Source organism: Hibiscus syriacus, unplaced genomic scaffold (assembly GCF_006381635.1).
Source record: "Hibiscus syriacus cultivar Baekdansim isolate YM2019G1 unplaced genomic scaffold, ASM638163v2 tig00112452_pilon, whole genome shotgun sequence".
Lineage (NCBI taxonomy): Eukaryota > Viridiplantae > Streptophyta > Magnoliopsida > Malvales > Malvaceae > Hibiscus > Hibiscus syriacus.
This window is the reverse complement of record NW_024063335.1, coordinates 496,349-513,484: the sequence shown is the minus strand read 5'-3', so window position 1 is coordinate 513,484 and position 17,136 is coordinate 496,349. Positions and strand designations below refer to the sequence as shown.

The window sequence follows — 17,136 nt, the reverse complement described above, 5'->3', positions numbered from 1 at the left end:
GGAATTAATGTTTTATGACCATTTAGGATTTCGGGTGTATCAGAAAGGTATTCAGGAATCTTACATCAAAATTATTTAAGATTCAAATATAACACGAGTGATTCCATTACTCAAGCCATCAGGGCATTTTAGTCATTACGATTCCTAAAAGAATTCTTAATAATTTAACTCAATAAGGGTAAAATGATGACTTTCAATATTCAAGATTTATATTGAATTATCAAGATTTTGAGTCAAAGTAAATTAAATATATCTCAACTCCACGATACTCATCAATCATTTGGACCGATATCCTTCAGAATATTCATTTCTTAATACTGATTGCACTAGTTAAACTGATCACCATCAAAATCACAACAGAAAAGATCTCGATGGGACGAAGATGTATTCTGATGATATTATTTATTTATGTATTGTAACCATATCCAGAATGACCGACACACTTGGGTTGTGCTCCAGGACCTTTAGAGGCAGTACAAGACATAGGTTTGTAGGTGTTTCTAGAGTTTATCTCATGTCATCCACTTATTTCTAGGTCATGAGAGTGTTTAGATCATTTCATTACTCGAGGTTATTCTAGTCATTTTAGAGATCCAAATTATTTTGGTATTTCAGTCATTTTAAGGGTAGTTCTATCAAGACGATTGCCTTCACTACTCGTTGTCGATGTCGGAGATCGCTACTAGTGCATTTGGTTCACCATGGTTGCTGTTGGAAAGTTAATCCAAGGCTACTGGATAAATCCTGGCCGAATTTAGGTTCATTGTTGGTTAGATATACTGTTACGTTTGATTGACAGATTCATATTTTGGGTTGGGTTAATTGGCGTAATTGGGTGGAGTTTGTAGTAGAAAAGTGTTGGTTTAAACTTCGTTTCCCATTATCCTCATTATCGATTTTAAAGTCCCCATATCTTCTTAATATTTCTAGTGAACCCAAAAATTTTAATTAAATTGTTATTCAAACTTCCTAAGAAATCTAATCCTAGATTAGGGTATGACACTAAACAACTTCGATGGTTAAATTGATGCAAAAAAATGATAAGGCGAAATTGATAATTAAGTTTACTACAGAGGAAAAAGTGACCATCAAGCCCATTATTTTTTATAACTATGCAGTTTTAAAAAGATTTTTATGATATTTTATCCCTTTTATAGGGTTAAAGGAAATTAGAATTATGACTTTAATCAAGATAAATTAGAATTTTAAGTAGGGCTAAATTTTTGTTGATTGAATATTTTTTAGATAATATTTTTTTATAAAATGTATAGTATCTTGATTAGATGGTAATTTTTATAGAATGAATGCAAATCATTAAAAAAGAAGGTTGAAAGAAGAACTTTACTTCAAGGGATCCCTCATAGTTGAATAGATAAAGGGAAATAGGTTATGCGAAAGAAATGAAGCAAGAAAGATGGGATATATTTTTACTAATATTTGACATTGAGAAAAAGTTCATATGTATAATGTAACACCCTAATCTGACTCGACCCAAAATCTGAAGGATTAAAATATTACACGGAACCACCAAGTGGTTAACTATTTTCTTTTTCGTTTAAAACACCATATGTTTAAGAAAAACATCAATAATAGTAATAAAATACTTTTATAACCTGAGCTCAATGACACATGGTTTAAATCAAATAATAGAACTCAAGTTTACAAACCCAAATACATAAGTAAGGGTCTTATGAATACATATGCCCACTATAAGTAACCAAATAGTACTTTGTGGGGAATGCTAGAAATCCTGCTACGAAGGTGTTACTCGAATGGCTCAATATACTAACGTATGAACATAAACATTCAAACGTTGAGCTTACAAAGCCTAGTAGTATAATCTCTAATCTAGATCAGTATATGAATCTCATAAACATAAGCATGCTAGAAGATAAGGTAATGAACAATAGGTACATGCATGGTTATAATCGAGTGATATCTACTTAAGGTTTAATAGTTCTATTACTACAGTTTGAGCCTCATGTTTCTCTTAGTATTATACTAAGAGCCTCGCCATGAGTATACATATATTGGTTTTCTAACCGCAATTGCAAACAATGAAAAAATGCAATATGCATGATACAAAGAACAACATCGAATATGTGTGTGTGTGTGTGTGTGGTGGCATTGCCATTGTTTAACGGAAGTGACAAACACTGGTACTAAAGTGCCTTAGCACTGATACGGAAGTACATTTGCACTCATACTAAAGTGTCTTAGCACTTCTGGAATATATATAGATATTTCATCTAGATATACTTTAGACGATCGTTACTTACAAACACAAGTGACTCAGGTGTCCTCATCTTTCCCCGAATGGCAAACAAAATGTATATGTCTTATGGAATCTTACCTCATAAGGTTCTTATGATTAGCACACAATTTACATTATTATTAATTCGTTATTATTATAAAGCTCTTCTTTATAGCTAACATCTCAACACGCGTCAACCGATACCACATGAAGGCAATCGAAGTTGTTCGACTACTCGTTATCAAACTCATCATGATCAGGTGAGGTTATCCCCTGACTCGACTCTATCTCACTCATTCTATCATCTAGAACATTATGAAGGGCTTCTTAGTCTTTTAATGTTTTATATCCTTAAGGTAATTAGTATTCATTGCTACCCACTTGGTATATTCCTATTAGCCTAATACTTGATTCGGGGTTAGTTTATTGATAATGACTCCCTAGTGGCTCTCATCACACCTCCCATCGGTTCACCCTTGAACTGATAGGGTAACTTTCTCATCTTTGATTATAGGTGTTCATGTGGTAATCGATTCCCTTTATCTCGATCGTTAGGTCATTCATCGTTCTACTCACTGGTATATCATTCGCAACAATCCTTCATTCGCGATTACTCGACACGTGTTTGATTGAAGATACTTGGAAATATTACACCTAATATGATTACTTCGGTCCTAACCCACCTCTAAACACCTTTCTTAACACTTATTCTAATGTTTTATACATATTCGATCCTATTTATATCATAATATGAGTCCATGACCTTTCGGGTAATATTTTATGCCTAATTAGATATTTTAGACAGGGGTTTCCAAACCACCTTAATGGGTTCTGAAACCATAATACAACTTTTACAATCTGGATAAGGGGTTTCGAAACCAACTAGGGGGTTTCGAAACCACTGATGCATATTAATATGTTTCTCATGAGTGAAACTCTCCAATCACTCCTAAAACCCTCCCAAGGTCCCCAAATATTATCTAAAACTTATAGAAGTTACTTAGGGTCATCTAGAACCCTAAAAATGCAATCTTTTAAACAAAAACTTCATCTAATAAATAATCAACAAAACCCCCAAATATACTCAACACCCAAATCCCCAACAAAACATCACATTTAAGGAAGTCATAACATAAAAAAAAAGATTAGAAATATATTGCATTAGTTAAAGAATTCTGAAATGAAGCTTTTTTAGCTAGTTATCACTCTTCTCCAAAATTAGATGACAAACCCCATTTTTTCTTGCAAATAAAGAACCCAAGATTTTGAATCATTAAAACAAGTTTGTTAAAGGGATTGAGGATGAAATTGAAGCTTAGAAGAAGTGTAAAAGGTTCTCAAGAACTTACCTTTGAGCTAAACACTTTTAGAGGAAAATGAGAGCGAAGAAAAGATGGAGAATAATGAAATAAGGAGAAGAAGATGAAGGATGATATAAATCTCATCTTTTCTTGAATGGGAGAACCACGCTTTTGGACCTTCATATTTTGCTTTATATCCAAAAATCCTTTTATATATATATATATATATATAATAAATGTATCGAATAAGTTACATTAAATCATAAAATATAAAATATATTTTTTTTCAAATTAAATTTTATATTCAGATGTCCATATATTTGATTCAAAAATTCATATATTCGAAATTTTGAATATCCGAATTTTTTAGATCGGATACATATAACTATTTTAAGCATCCAAAATTTTTGGATATCCGAATTTTCGGATTGAATCAGATTTGATATATGAATTTACACATCCCTACCAATAAGTCTTTTTGTTCATAAAGTTGGTGTTGATCCTCCCCGTAACAATTGCAAGTGTGGAAAGAACATTTATAAAATGAACATAGTAAATAATAGAATGTGAAATAGTATATGTGATCAATTCTTAAATGATTGTTTGATAATTTATATATAAAGAGATATTTTTTCTCCAAATTAATGATTAAAAAAATCATGAAATCGTTTCAAGGAATATCATAAAAAAAATCGTAAGTATTTTTAGATATTAATAATTTTATGTTTTTTGAATGAATTGTTATTTTGGATTATGTAATTGTTTTAGTGAATATTATAATATTTATTTTGAATCTTCACTTTTGAATTTCTGAATTTATCATTGATGTCAATGGCACATATCGTTTGTGTGTGTTAAATAATATTTTTTATTTTAATTTTTACAATTTTAAGTTTCTTTCATTTTAATATGTGAAATAAAAAAATTCAAACTATAATCGTCAACAACTTTAAATCTAAAATTATCTTTTTACTGGCATTACAAAACGATTTTGGCAACTACTATAAATTTCACCTCAAATTCTCAAATAAATTCTTTTCTATGCAACATTTCCCTTGTTAAAAAAAATTCATCGTTTCCTTTAAATTTACCCATTACAACTACATGACACTTATAATTTTACATAATACTAGTAATTAAGCAATGTAGTTGATTGATTAAAGAAACCAAGGTAGATGTAGGATAATTCGGTCTTTTAGACCACTTATCTACTCCCACGCGTCCTACTGTCATTCCACACAATGCATGCACTCATATCTTTTTCTCTTATCAGCCCCTTTTGCTCTAACTAAAATAATAACAAAATCGATTCCTTAGTCGTATATTAAGGTTATCACACGTGAAACATTTCATAGATAGAAAGTTTTACAGTACGACAGTATTAATATACAGTTAAGGAAATACTCTATCGGTTTTGTTATTATTTTTTTAACAAAACCGGTAAAAAATTACCTAAAATATTATTATTTCTACTAAACTATTAATATTTTTTAATATTTCCGGTAAAATGGTCAATAATAACAAAATCGGTAGAAAAAATAATATTTTAGATAATACTTTACCGGATATGTCAACAAAACTGATAAAACGTCCAATAATAACAAAATTAATAGAAATAATAATATTTCGATAATTTTTTACCGATTTTATTAAAAAATAATAATAAAATTAATAATATTTTTCATTAATCGTATATTAAAAGTGTCACGTCTGACTTTATATTGGGCTGCTGCAAAGACCAAATAATCAATATCAAGATAACGACAGGAGGTGAAAATAACAACCAATTATAAACCAACACCTGTCACGAATAAAATATTAACCTAAAGTTGGGATCTACCCGAGCATATTAGCATCTTAGCTTTCGATTCTCAGCATATCGAATTCTTCTTGATCAAGATCCCTACTCTCAACTTGGCCATCCAACGGTCCACATTTATCTGCCCTACACCTAACCCCTTACCATTTATAGGCGCCTCAGATTGTTTCTCTCACAAACCGCACGAACAAACCGAAACCAAACTGGAAAATCTTTAGACATGAACCAGTTGTTGGATTCTCGGGTCGAAGCTTTAGCATTTAACTATGTAAGTTTTGGGATTTACACTATTTTTAATAACCTATGGGCTTGGGTCGCTGTTATCACGGCGGCTGTTAGTTTTTGGAGGATAAGAGCTGCCGGCGACGCCACCTCATCATGTTCCGTTAAAAGTCACGAGAAAAGCCCTTCGATGTCCGTCATTGATCGACCGATTCACGAAGCTGAAGAAAAACGACAGTTTCACCCGTGGTTTCAATTTCATCTCTCCAGCTTCCGTTACGAAAACGGTTGTTTCACAGTCGGTTTGCAACGATGGGGCGACGAAAGGAGGGATGCCCAAGTTGACTGTTTATTACTATAATGATATCGGAGAAAAGACTGATGTCGTCGGTGATACGACGGAGACGGGATGGAGTGACGGTGACGGGTATCGTAAGGAAGGGAGTTGCGGCGGAGAATGGTGGGAGAGTTGGGAAAGAGTGTTGAGGTTGAGGAAAGGGGAGAGGGGGTGGTACCGTTATCAGGATTTTACGGCGATAAACGGCAACGTTGTTAGGTTATGGGATGATCGTGTAGAAGAGGAAGGTACAGCTCAAGCCGTTCTGTATGGTAGTTGGTGTTTTTCTTAAGAAATAAATTTGTCGTCTGATAATAATGTTTTTTATTTAATTATTGTCTTAATAACTTTTGATTTGGTTTAAGATTGGAGAAACATGCGAATGTAAATACAGTCTCTTTGGTTTGGTAATAATATTTTGATCAAATAAATCATTTTCGGTCAATTCAGACATGTCATATTAGTATGATATTTTTTAAAATAAATAAAAGTTTAAATATATTTCTATAAAAATCAATTTTGAGTGTTAATTAACAGGAAATTAGCAAAGTAGCTACTAATAACCTAGCTATGGAAAACTGGTAGTGAGTAAGTGAAGAAGAGAAGTAAGTACGAAGATCAGAACAATACAAAGTTTTAGGAAAATTACAAAGTATTCGTATATCATGCATAGTGGAGAGGCCCACTATTTATAATACCAACTAGCCCAACTGATTAGTCCAACTGAATAGGCTTCTGTTATAACAACCTTCAAATGGTTATAACAACCTCTATTACATAATACTCTAATATTCTCTGGGTTTTCTACTGACCTGAATTGCCAATTCAACAGTTCCCTGGCTTCTTCAGACTTGATTCACATAGCTGGTACCATTGATCAAATTAAAGATTAATTTTATTCGGGTGGCATAAGTAAAATCAGATTAGTTGGAGAAGCGAACAAAGGCAAGAAGAATTCTCCTTACTCGTGTTTTGCAGATGACCTTATTTTTTTTTCATAGTTATGTTGATTCAGTCATGGGTTCTTGAGTGTTCTTAAAGTCTTTTATAAAATGTTTGGATTGAAATTATATGCTAATAGGACAGAGTTTTTCTCCTGTGGTATGGGGATTAATGGTTTTACTGAGATTCAGGCTATGACTGGTTTTAAGTAGGGTAGATTACTCGTGAGATATCTTGACATCCTTTCGGTGACTCAGAAGTTCAGTGAGAAGGACTCCTCTCCTTTGATTGTGAAGATCATGGAGAAGTTTGGAGCTTGGTCTAGGAAGGTCTTCAGTTATGGGAGTAGACTTCAGCTGATCAAAGTTGTTTTATGAAGTATATCCAATTATTGGTGCAGATAAGTTATTCTCCCTAAAGTGAGATTTTTCATGAGAGTTTTCTAGAAAGGATGACTCTGCGCAGGGTGGTGCTCGTGTTAGTTCACAGCAGATCTGTTTTTTAAAGGCTAATGGGAGATTAGGTGTTAGGGATCTGCTGTGATGGAGTAGAGCTTGTAGCTTTCAGCTAATTAAGTGTATTCTAGCAAGGGAAGGCTCTCTCTATGTGACTTGGATTAAGGAGTATGTTTTTAAAAGAGAGGACTACTAGCAGGTGGAGTGTAAGTCTCATTATAGTTGGACTTTGAGGAGACCGCTAAAGTTGAGAACTGAAGCTAGAACATTATTTGGGGCTGGTGTGAGCTGGAAAGAGGTAACTAGCAGATGGGTTTGGGACCCTAGGGTGCAGTGACACATGGTCATTTGGTCCCCCTTCATGTTCCTAAGCATGTGATTGTTGCGTGGATGATCATATTGGACAGGTTGTCGACTAAAGATAGACTTGCGCGAATGGTGGTACAATTTGTGTGATGTTTCTGTTGAGATTGGGATCATATCTTCGCGGAGTGTGATTTCTATTGCGAAGTTTGGACGAAGATTATGTAACTTTGCTCTCTGCATTGGGGGCAGATTGGTTGGGACAACGTTATGAGATGGGCTGTGAAGAATCTTAAAGGCAAGTCTCTTATTGTTTGTATCCTTAAACTTGCTTAGGCAGGCTATTTGTACTTTATTTGGGAAAAACGTAACAATAAGTAATCTAGAGGGAGTTTTCCGATCAGTTGAGTGTACTGTGGATTGTGATAGAAATTCGTTTGCAATCTTGCTGCATTGATAGATTAGATAGGGTGAACTCTGCTCTGTGCAGCAGTTGCCAGTTGGGGGCACCATTGATGGATCTGTTTTCTTGCTCGTATATTACAGCTTTGTTGTTTTCTTAGATTAATCTACAATTGAATTATTCAAAAAAGAGTATATAAGACAAAACTACATATCTACATGTTTATTAGCATCGCAAAACGAGAAATAGCGTCGACAGTGTGCCCCCACATCCTTCTTGGTTAGAGTTATTAGTTTCTACAGTGAATTTTTGTATTGGTGACAATTAATTAATTATTATTCTATTTTCGAAGCACTTGAAATTTTGGTGAGATGAGAGGTTTTGAAATATTGGTGAAATTTAAGATGGCCACTCAGATTTTGTGTTGTGTCTTTCATATAAACCCCCCACTTGTCGGTACCATTCGCTTTCATATTGACATCATTTTGGGTAAACTATACTAGAGACCACTTAACTATAGTCTTTTTTTTTATTTTGACCACCATTTTTAATTTTTATCAATTGGGTCACTCAATTATTTAAATGTATTCGATTAAGCCATATTCCGTTAACATTTGACGGAAATGATGACACGAAAGTTAATAAAATTGGTAGACTTACACATTTTGTCACTTTAATTATATACTCTATCAATTTGGTCATAGTTTTAATAAATTAAAATAAATTTAAACTATCAAATCAAATGGTATTTCGTGTCACCCTCTAATGAGAAGAAAATTGAGAATGCTGAAAATAAGGGGATATTGGATTCAATCCTATATTTACTAGGTAAGAAGGACAAAGCTTAACCATTGGGTAAAGCTAGTGACTTGGTATAAAATGGACTACGAGTGGTATATATCTTGTATCGTAGTGTAATCTTAATTTTTTTTATTTTATCTTAAGAGTGGTTTAAAATGGACTAAGAGTGGTATATAATGTTTAAAGTTAAGATAAAATTTAAAATATATTTTTTAAAGTTAAGATAAAGTTCAAAAATATTTTTTAAAGTCGTGATAAAATAAAAAAAAAATTTAAAGTTAAGATAAAGTTAAAAATGTTTTTTTAAAGATAAGATAAAGTAAAAAATATTTTTTTAAATATTTTTTAAAGTTAAGATAAAGTCAAAAAATATATTTTTAAAAAAAAATTAAGTTAAGATAAATTTAAAAAATATTTTTTAAAGTTAAGATAAAGTTAAAAATTATTTTTTGTTTATTCAAAAAAGGAATTTACGATTACACTTAAATACAAAATATATACTACTCTTGGTTCATTTTAAACCAAGTTATGAGGTTTGCCCTAGTGGTTAAGCTTTGTCCTTATCACCCAGTGAACAAAGGATTAAATCTCATGGCCCCTTTATTTTTAGCGTTCTCAATTTTCTTCCCACCCGAAGGTAGTGACTAAATGTATAATTCTACCAATTTTATTAATTGTCACATCATCACTTCCGTCAAATGTTAACAGTAGATATCTTATTGAATGTATTTAAATAATTGAGTAACCAAATTGATAAAAATTCAAAAATAGTGGTCAAAATAAAAAGGACTATAATTAGGTGACCTCTAATATAATTTACCCAATCATTTTCTAACCTAACCCTTGATATATAATATAAAACTTTTAAATTTTATACATTTTCATATACTTGGATTAATTGAATTTGATAACTGAAAATAAAATTTTAAATTTAAGATTTTTTTTATATCTTCTTATTTGTCACCGTTAATTTTAACCATCAAATTTTACTTAATCAATTATTAAAAAGCATGTAAAACTTTTTTTATTAAACTAAAGTGATTAGAAAGTAGTATATGTTATAAATACTATTAACCATTTGGCAATGAATGCTCAATCACCCTATTACAGTCTCTGGTACTCAAACTCATGATCTCTAAAAACAACAACGATTCATTTAACTAGTGATGTAAGTTGGTTCGGAAAAAAATCATGTAAAACTTAAAAGCTTTATAATGTGTCAACATAATCCTACCTCAATGTTTAACATAAAAATTAATACTTTAACTTATCGATGTTTCTCAGTTTGATGCCTAATTTTTTAAATTAAATTAATATTTAACTTAAAAATTATCAGATTGATATCTAATTTAATATTTTCATAATAAACTGAATTATTACGTGATTATGATATCATTAATTTGTCTAATCAATGTCGCATTAACAATACGATTGTTATTGAAACTCAAAAATAAAATGATGAAATTAAAACTATTAAGTGTTTCATATGTTTGGATTCAAACATAAGTGTAACAATGACGTCTGGATGAAAAATGATTACAAAATACATTACAGTAAATTATATATAAAATAAAATTGGGTAAACTACATAAATGACCACATAACTAAGGGTCGGGTTGCGAAATGACCACTATTTTTAAATTTACATCAATATGACCATTGAACTATTTAAATGGTTTCAATATAACCACCTACCGTTAACATTTAAAGGAAGTGTTCACATGGCGTAAAAATTGGTATAATTAGGGCATGGGTCCCTTAAAGTTACGTATTTGTGGCGCTAGCACCTTGCTTTGTTTTCTTCCATTCTGGTCACTATTTTTATATGATTTGTTTCCTTGGATTTTCATTTAATGCAAATTGATATTGATTCTATTTTTAATTTGTCTAGTGCCTTAATTTAAGCATTAACTTTAAAATCTTTTATTCTAGTCATGTATTAAATTTATAGATTAAATCTCCTAGATTTTAGAATTAATCGTTGACCAATTTTCACACTTGTTATCAAGATAATACATATGTTATATAACTTGTTCAGGTTTAAGCAGAAAAATAAAACTAAAATAATTTAATTGCATTTGAACCCAATATCAATTACTAACCAATCAAAGTCTTAACCAATAGGCTCTAATGCCAACGAGTGTTAGTACAAGTGGTTTGGATTCAAGAATTTGACCTTGTAAGGCCAAGTTCGAATCTTATCACCGTCTCTCTTGGTGGGCAATATGTAAATTCTATGTTAAACCCAATTAGGCCTTAGGTATGCTCTGACACTGAACTAGGGAGACACCCATGACCTAAACTTTTTATTACAAAAATAGGCTAAATCTAATATTTAGGAATCAATTAAAATATTTTTTATATATTATATATTATAGTTAATGACAGAAAAAAATAGACAAGTGATGACTTAATTCTATGCCAATTGAGAATACGATAACACTTAAATTGTTAAAAAAATTAATATATTATTTATAATTAATTTAATATTTTAATATTTTTAAATTAAATTTATTGTGTTCATATTTAATTTTTAATGATTATATATATGAAATCATATTTAAAATTAAATTAAACATTTATTTAACATACACGAACACAAGAGAACAATTTAAAATCAAAGATAAATTTATCATTTTAATTTTAAATATTTTTCTTATGATTATAATTTGAATATATTAAATTATTTTTAATGATTTCATATATATAATCATTAAAAAATAAATATGAAAATAATAAATTTAGTTTAAAAACATTAAAATCTTAAATCAATTATAAATAAATTATTAATTTTTTTAATGATTTAAGTGTTGTCGTATTTTCAATTGGCCTATATATAATTTTTTTACTTATTCATTTTTATTTTTTTATCATTAACTATAATATAAAAAAATAGCTGACCCTTATTCCCATATGTAATGGGGTAAGGGGGGAGGTAGGATAGTAGGCTGCCCCTAACGCCAGGTTGAGAGCAGCTTAGCTTCTGTAGGAGACCTCCAAATTATGAAATGCCCTCCGTGGGACTCGATCCCACGACCCCAAGGTTAAGAGCCTTGTGCTTTATCAACTGAGCTGGATGACATTTCATCATTAACTATAATATAATATATAATATTATAATTGATTCCTAAATATTAGATTTAGCTTATTCATTAAGGCTTGCTTGGTTACTAATTCATTTTGGGTTTTTTTGTGCCTAAACTTAAACAAGTTATATAATATATATATTATCTCAATAAAAAATGTGAGAATTAGCTCAGTGGTTAAGGCATGTGCAGGTTACCCTTGGGTTTCAAAACTCATTTTCATTTATTTTCACTTCAATTCAAAAGGTGACATGTGTCACATTTGATTGGATTGAAAACTTATTAAATTAATTAATTAAATTAAATTATACAAAAGGCGAATTGTGTCACAATTTGATTGAAGTAATAAATTTATTAAAAAAATAAGAATAAAGTTAATTTTGGTGATCAAATTGATTAATTCTAAAATCTTGGAATTTAATCTATAAATTTAATACATGACTAGAATAAAATATTTTAAAGTTAATGCTCAAATTGAGGCATTAGACAAATTAAAAACAAAATAAGGATCAAATTGCATTAAATGAAAATCCAATGAAACAAATCATATACAAGTAGTGAACAAAATGAAAGAAAAACAAAGTAGGGTGTCAGCGCGATGAATATGTAACTTTACAAGGACCTGCACCCTAATTATACCAATTTTATTAACTATCACGTAAATACTCCCGTTAAATGGTAACGGTAGGGGCTATATTGAAACCATTTAAATATTTCAGTGGTCATATTGACGCAAATTTAAAAACAATGGTCATTTTGCGCCTGACTCTTAGTTATGTGGTCATTTATGTAGTTTACCCTAAAAAAATTATATTTTACATTAAATGAAAAACATATTGAATTTTTATTTATGTCAAATTATAATTTTATTAATAAATAGTTCAAGTTTTATAGAAGTATTAGTTATATTCATATCAATCGGACATTTAAAGGGGCCTTGAGAAAAATTATAAGTTGAAGTTTGAATGTGTACATTAAACCCAATAAATACAGTGGAAAGTGCTTCCTTGGGGGAACCAGATGATATTGAATGGATATGAAAGTTTTTGAATTATATGAACATAAATGGAAAAGTTGCTTGATGGTCACAGGGCCACCCCATCACATGCTCTGCTTCACAACCCAAACAGAGAGTATCAACAGCATTTCATTAATCACGAGTTTGGTCCCTTTACTTTACCAGTTTTCATTACTTTAAATAATTCATTTCTTTTACGTATTTTGTGAGGTCCCACGGTTGCATTAGTTTCCACATTCAACGATTCTTGAGTTAGGTTAAAATTCTTAATTATTGATTTATATGATGTAGAGTGTTATTATAAAATAAATAAGTAATTATATTATATATATCGTAGATATTAAAATATTATAAAAATTATAGATGAAAGATTGATATCGTCGGCCGTCAACGATTTATTCTTTTAGTTTGTGTATGATTGATATTTCTTTGTGAGAGAGTTAGATGTATAACAAGAGGTGTGGTGGAGGTGAAAGTCTCTCGCCCGTATTTAGTCGTTGTTGGAGAATATTTATAGTGGTATTCTGTTGAAAATACAAGATATAGGGTTATTAAGACATTCGTAGGTTAACACGTTAAATAGATCTAGTAATTAGACTAGATTTTGTTATGTTGGATCACATGAGTATTGTTAGAGGTCATGCCTGTGTGTCGTAGTTTATCTATGTTCTCGAAGATAAGGATCCTTTAGCATCTTGGTGTATGAAAAAGTATGGCTAGAACATTCTGCTGACGGAAACCAATGATTTCCAATGTATAATAAAAAAAATGTAGATATTATAAGTTATATTTATAATTTGATGACAGATTAAATTATAAATACCGAAATCTAACAATAACTTATATAAAGATACACGGGTCCAAAAAAGTAATTTGATTTTTCCCAAATTCTACTATAAAAGAAAATGTTTTTAAAAAAAAAATATATAAAAATCTAAAATTTTCGACATAATTAATATGAATTATTAGTTGGATTCGGTTCCATCAACAAACTATTCACATCTCGGTAGCAGTACAACGATGCTTCTGTTTCATTCGTGGATCGAATAGAAGCAATCCTATATTTGCATTTATGGTAGGAATAAATCTAACCTTAACATCTCAAAGTGATAAGAGAGGTGGTGAGGTTAAATCAAATCAGATGAATAACTCTTAAAAAGGGTTGAATGCAATTGAAGGAAGTTATCAAACTGCAACTGCAACTGCAATGGAATTCTACTTAATCACGAGTGAGCTGGAGTAGATTTCAAACTCCTTTCTTCATCGGGTGGAATTTAGAAAAGACCAATAAATAGCAATGTTTTGATTGGATGTCGGTGCTCTCTCTCTTTCTCTAATTAATTATTTGTTCATGTTCTTGCATTTGCGTTAAGTCCCGATAAGTTTCATGTTCCGATTACCGGTTCTACCCTTCACATCATACGCAAATGTGTTATTACATATAATGCCGTCAGGGATTTTCTATTTTTTTCAGTAAAATTTTACAACTTTCTCAACATATTCAAATTGTATTCATAACTAAAAAAATATCAATTTTGCAATGGAAAGAATTTCGAGGGTACTATAGCCATTAACTCAACTCCATCTGCCCCACGTTCGCTTCCCTCTATAAAATCCATCTCCCCGACAAGCTAAGCACATAACACTCACTCACTCACTCACTCACCACCATTTGACAATGGAAAGCCCTTTCTTTCTCCTAACGGTCCTCCTATTACTCTCCAGCTCCGCCGCCGTCGAATCGAAGCCTGGTGCATCTAATGATCTGGTCCGTTCATCATGTGTCAACGCCAGCTATCCAAGCCTCTGCTTCCGGACCCTTTCTTCCTACTCCGGCCCGGCCAACACCCCACGTGACTTGGCCCAAGCAGCCGTCAAAGTCAGCCTGTCCCGAGCCCGGAAGGTGTCAACCTTCTTGAGGACGAGGGTGACAGGGAAGGGCAAGAGGGAACGAGTAGCACTGAGTGACTGCGTGGAGCAGATATCGGAGTCGATGGAGGAGTTGAGCAAGACGCTACGGGAGTTGAAGCACTTGAGAGGGGAGACGTTCGGGTTTCAGATGAGTAATGCGCAGACGTGGGTGAGTGCGGCGCTGACCAACGAGGACACGTGTCTTGATGGGTTTGAAGGTGTCGATGGAAATGTTAAATCGGACGTGAAGAGGAAGATCACTAATGTGGCTAAGGTTACCAGCAACGCTCTCTACATGATCAATAGGCTCAATGAAACTCATTCTTGATCATCGCAATTGAATGGTTGTGATTTAACAGCTTTATCATGTTCACGGTTTTTACTATTTGCAAGCTGTATATGTAATAATAATTGCTATTTTTAGATTAAGCAAAAGACGATATGTCTTTCATCTCTTGTATCTTTTTTTCCCCCTCCTTTTTAAAATTCCAAGTTCGTGTTAATATCGGGCAGTTGAATGATTTGGTGATTGTTAATTTAATTTAACTTTTTAACATATAATTAATGTCGGACCAAACTGGGAAAATGAAAACGATATGAGACATAGGAGAAGGGAGACCATCCCTTGACACAGCCATCCTGTCTGCATCATTGTGATGACGACTCGTGTCACATGGTTGTTGGGCTAACATTAATACCAATACGTTCTGTTAAATATATTATTTTTAAAACTAAATATGAAAATAACATTCCATTATATTTATAAAGCCTAGAATTTTACGTATGTAACATTTAGAATTAGAAAAGATACGATTGATTTGATATTGTTTTATTGATCTTAAAAAGATATGGTTGATGAAGCATATAATTTGCAAGTTTTGAATAATATATAATCTGTCAATAATTAAAATGTATTTATTGAATTTATGGTTATATTTACCATATTCGATTGAACAAAGGTAGATTTTTGGGGAATAATTTTTTGTCTCTGTCCATTCACCAAATGTGACGGTGGATATGATTAAAGCTATTGATGTAGAACAACTTTGACAATTGATAGACGAGAGAGACTATGTCCCCAAAAGAAAATTTAGTACGAGAGAGAGACTATGTCCCCAAAAGAAAATTTAGTACTAATTAAAGGCTTTTTAAATGAAATCAAAACTTGAAAAGGGGAAACTGAGTTTTTCCTAATGATAAGGATCATCTATGCATGAAAAAATTCTTAAAGAAAAGAGTGACAACTTTTTTAGTATGCGCCAAAATGAAATAACAAAGAAACGGTGTATGAAGCGACGACAATAGATGGATGAATGCTTGTAAATAGCATAAACAACTTGTAGAGGGTATCTCAGAACAAAGATACAAATGCGTCATTATAAAATTCATGACTCCTTAATAATGCTGCTTAGATGCGCTGCTGTTTTCTGCAAAACTGGATTCGGGACATATTGTTAGAAAGTAGAACAGATGTCTGATGGATAAAGAGAACAAACTCCATGTACAACTCACAGTGGCGACCACAAATTAACATACAAAGAGTGCCCTCATGGGGGCACAAGTATCTGATATCCCTGGCTTCTGAAACTAAAAGTTCAGAACCTCCAACAGACCACAGTTGCTGGCCTAAAATTCATGAAATCTTGAATGTTCTAGTAAGTGCTGATACATTCACTCTCTTTTGAGTTAACAACCGAGTTTTGACTTGCAAATGCTTTACATCAAAAGCATGAAGAGCGAAGGAGAGAGAGAAATCATGAGAAGGAGAGTAGGAAGAAGTGCTAGCAGGCTGCCGATCAATACATGGACGGCTATCAAGTAAACAACCATCCAGATTTCAAAACCACCTCAACTGCCAAATAAAACTTAAAAGACTAGCCCGACACAACAAAAGTGTGTGAAATGTACCAGACGGAACTTGATTTCTTTTCCAATCGGTCACAAGTTATAATAAACTTTTTCCGATTAAAGATATTCTGAATCTAGGTAATGGAAGATACAGCAGAATCTAATAGCCAATCCCATTCGCAGGTCAAAGTAACTTATAGAGCACATGAGTGATGGGTCTAATGTCTAAACCAAACTGAACAGAAATTGGGTTAAAGGGGTAGAGCATTCAAGATATTAGCAAGTTTGTCTATTGACATAGAACAATTCACTGGAGGGGATACAATTGGTCAAGGAAGGCAAAGAAAGACACTTGGTTACTTCAAACACATGACAAGATCTGCAAGTATGGTTGTATTCAGACATTAAGAACATCATCGGAAATGGAAAAAAAAGA

At 31.9% G+C, this 17,136-nt stretch overlaps 1 protein-coding gene and 1 long non-coding RNA gene across 2 annotated transcripts; one reads left to right on the top strand and one right to left on the bottom strand.

Annotated features, from left to right (window-relative positions):
• Nucleotides 1-2,622: 2,622 nt before the first annotated feature.
• Nucleotides 2,623-5,681, bottom strand: LOC120179760. Its single transcript, XR_005521647.1, has 3 exons — nt 5,574-5,681; nt 3,295-3,299; nt 2,623-2,634 (listed from the first exon to the last, which is right to left on the bottom strand). It is a non-coding gene; the product is annotated as an uncharacterized LOC120179760 (long non-coding RNA).
• An 8,878-nt stretch (nt 5,682-14,559) lies between these two features.
• On the top strand, nt 14,560-15,282 carry LOC120179761 (pectinesterase inhibitor 3-like). The gene has a single exon (XM_039185267.1). It carries the CDS (start codon nt 14,620-14,622, stop codon nt 15,178-15,180), a length of 561 nt encoding a protein of 186 aa, XP_039041198.1. The 5' UTR covers nt 14,560-14,619; the 3' UTR covers nt 15,181-15,282.
• The last annotated feature ends 1,854 nt before the right edge of the window (nt 15,283-17,136 follow it).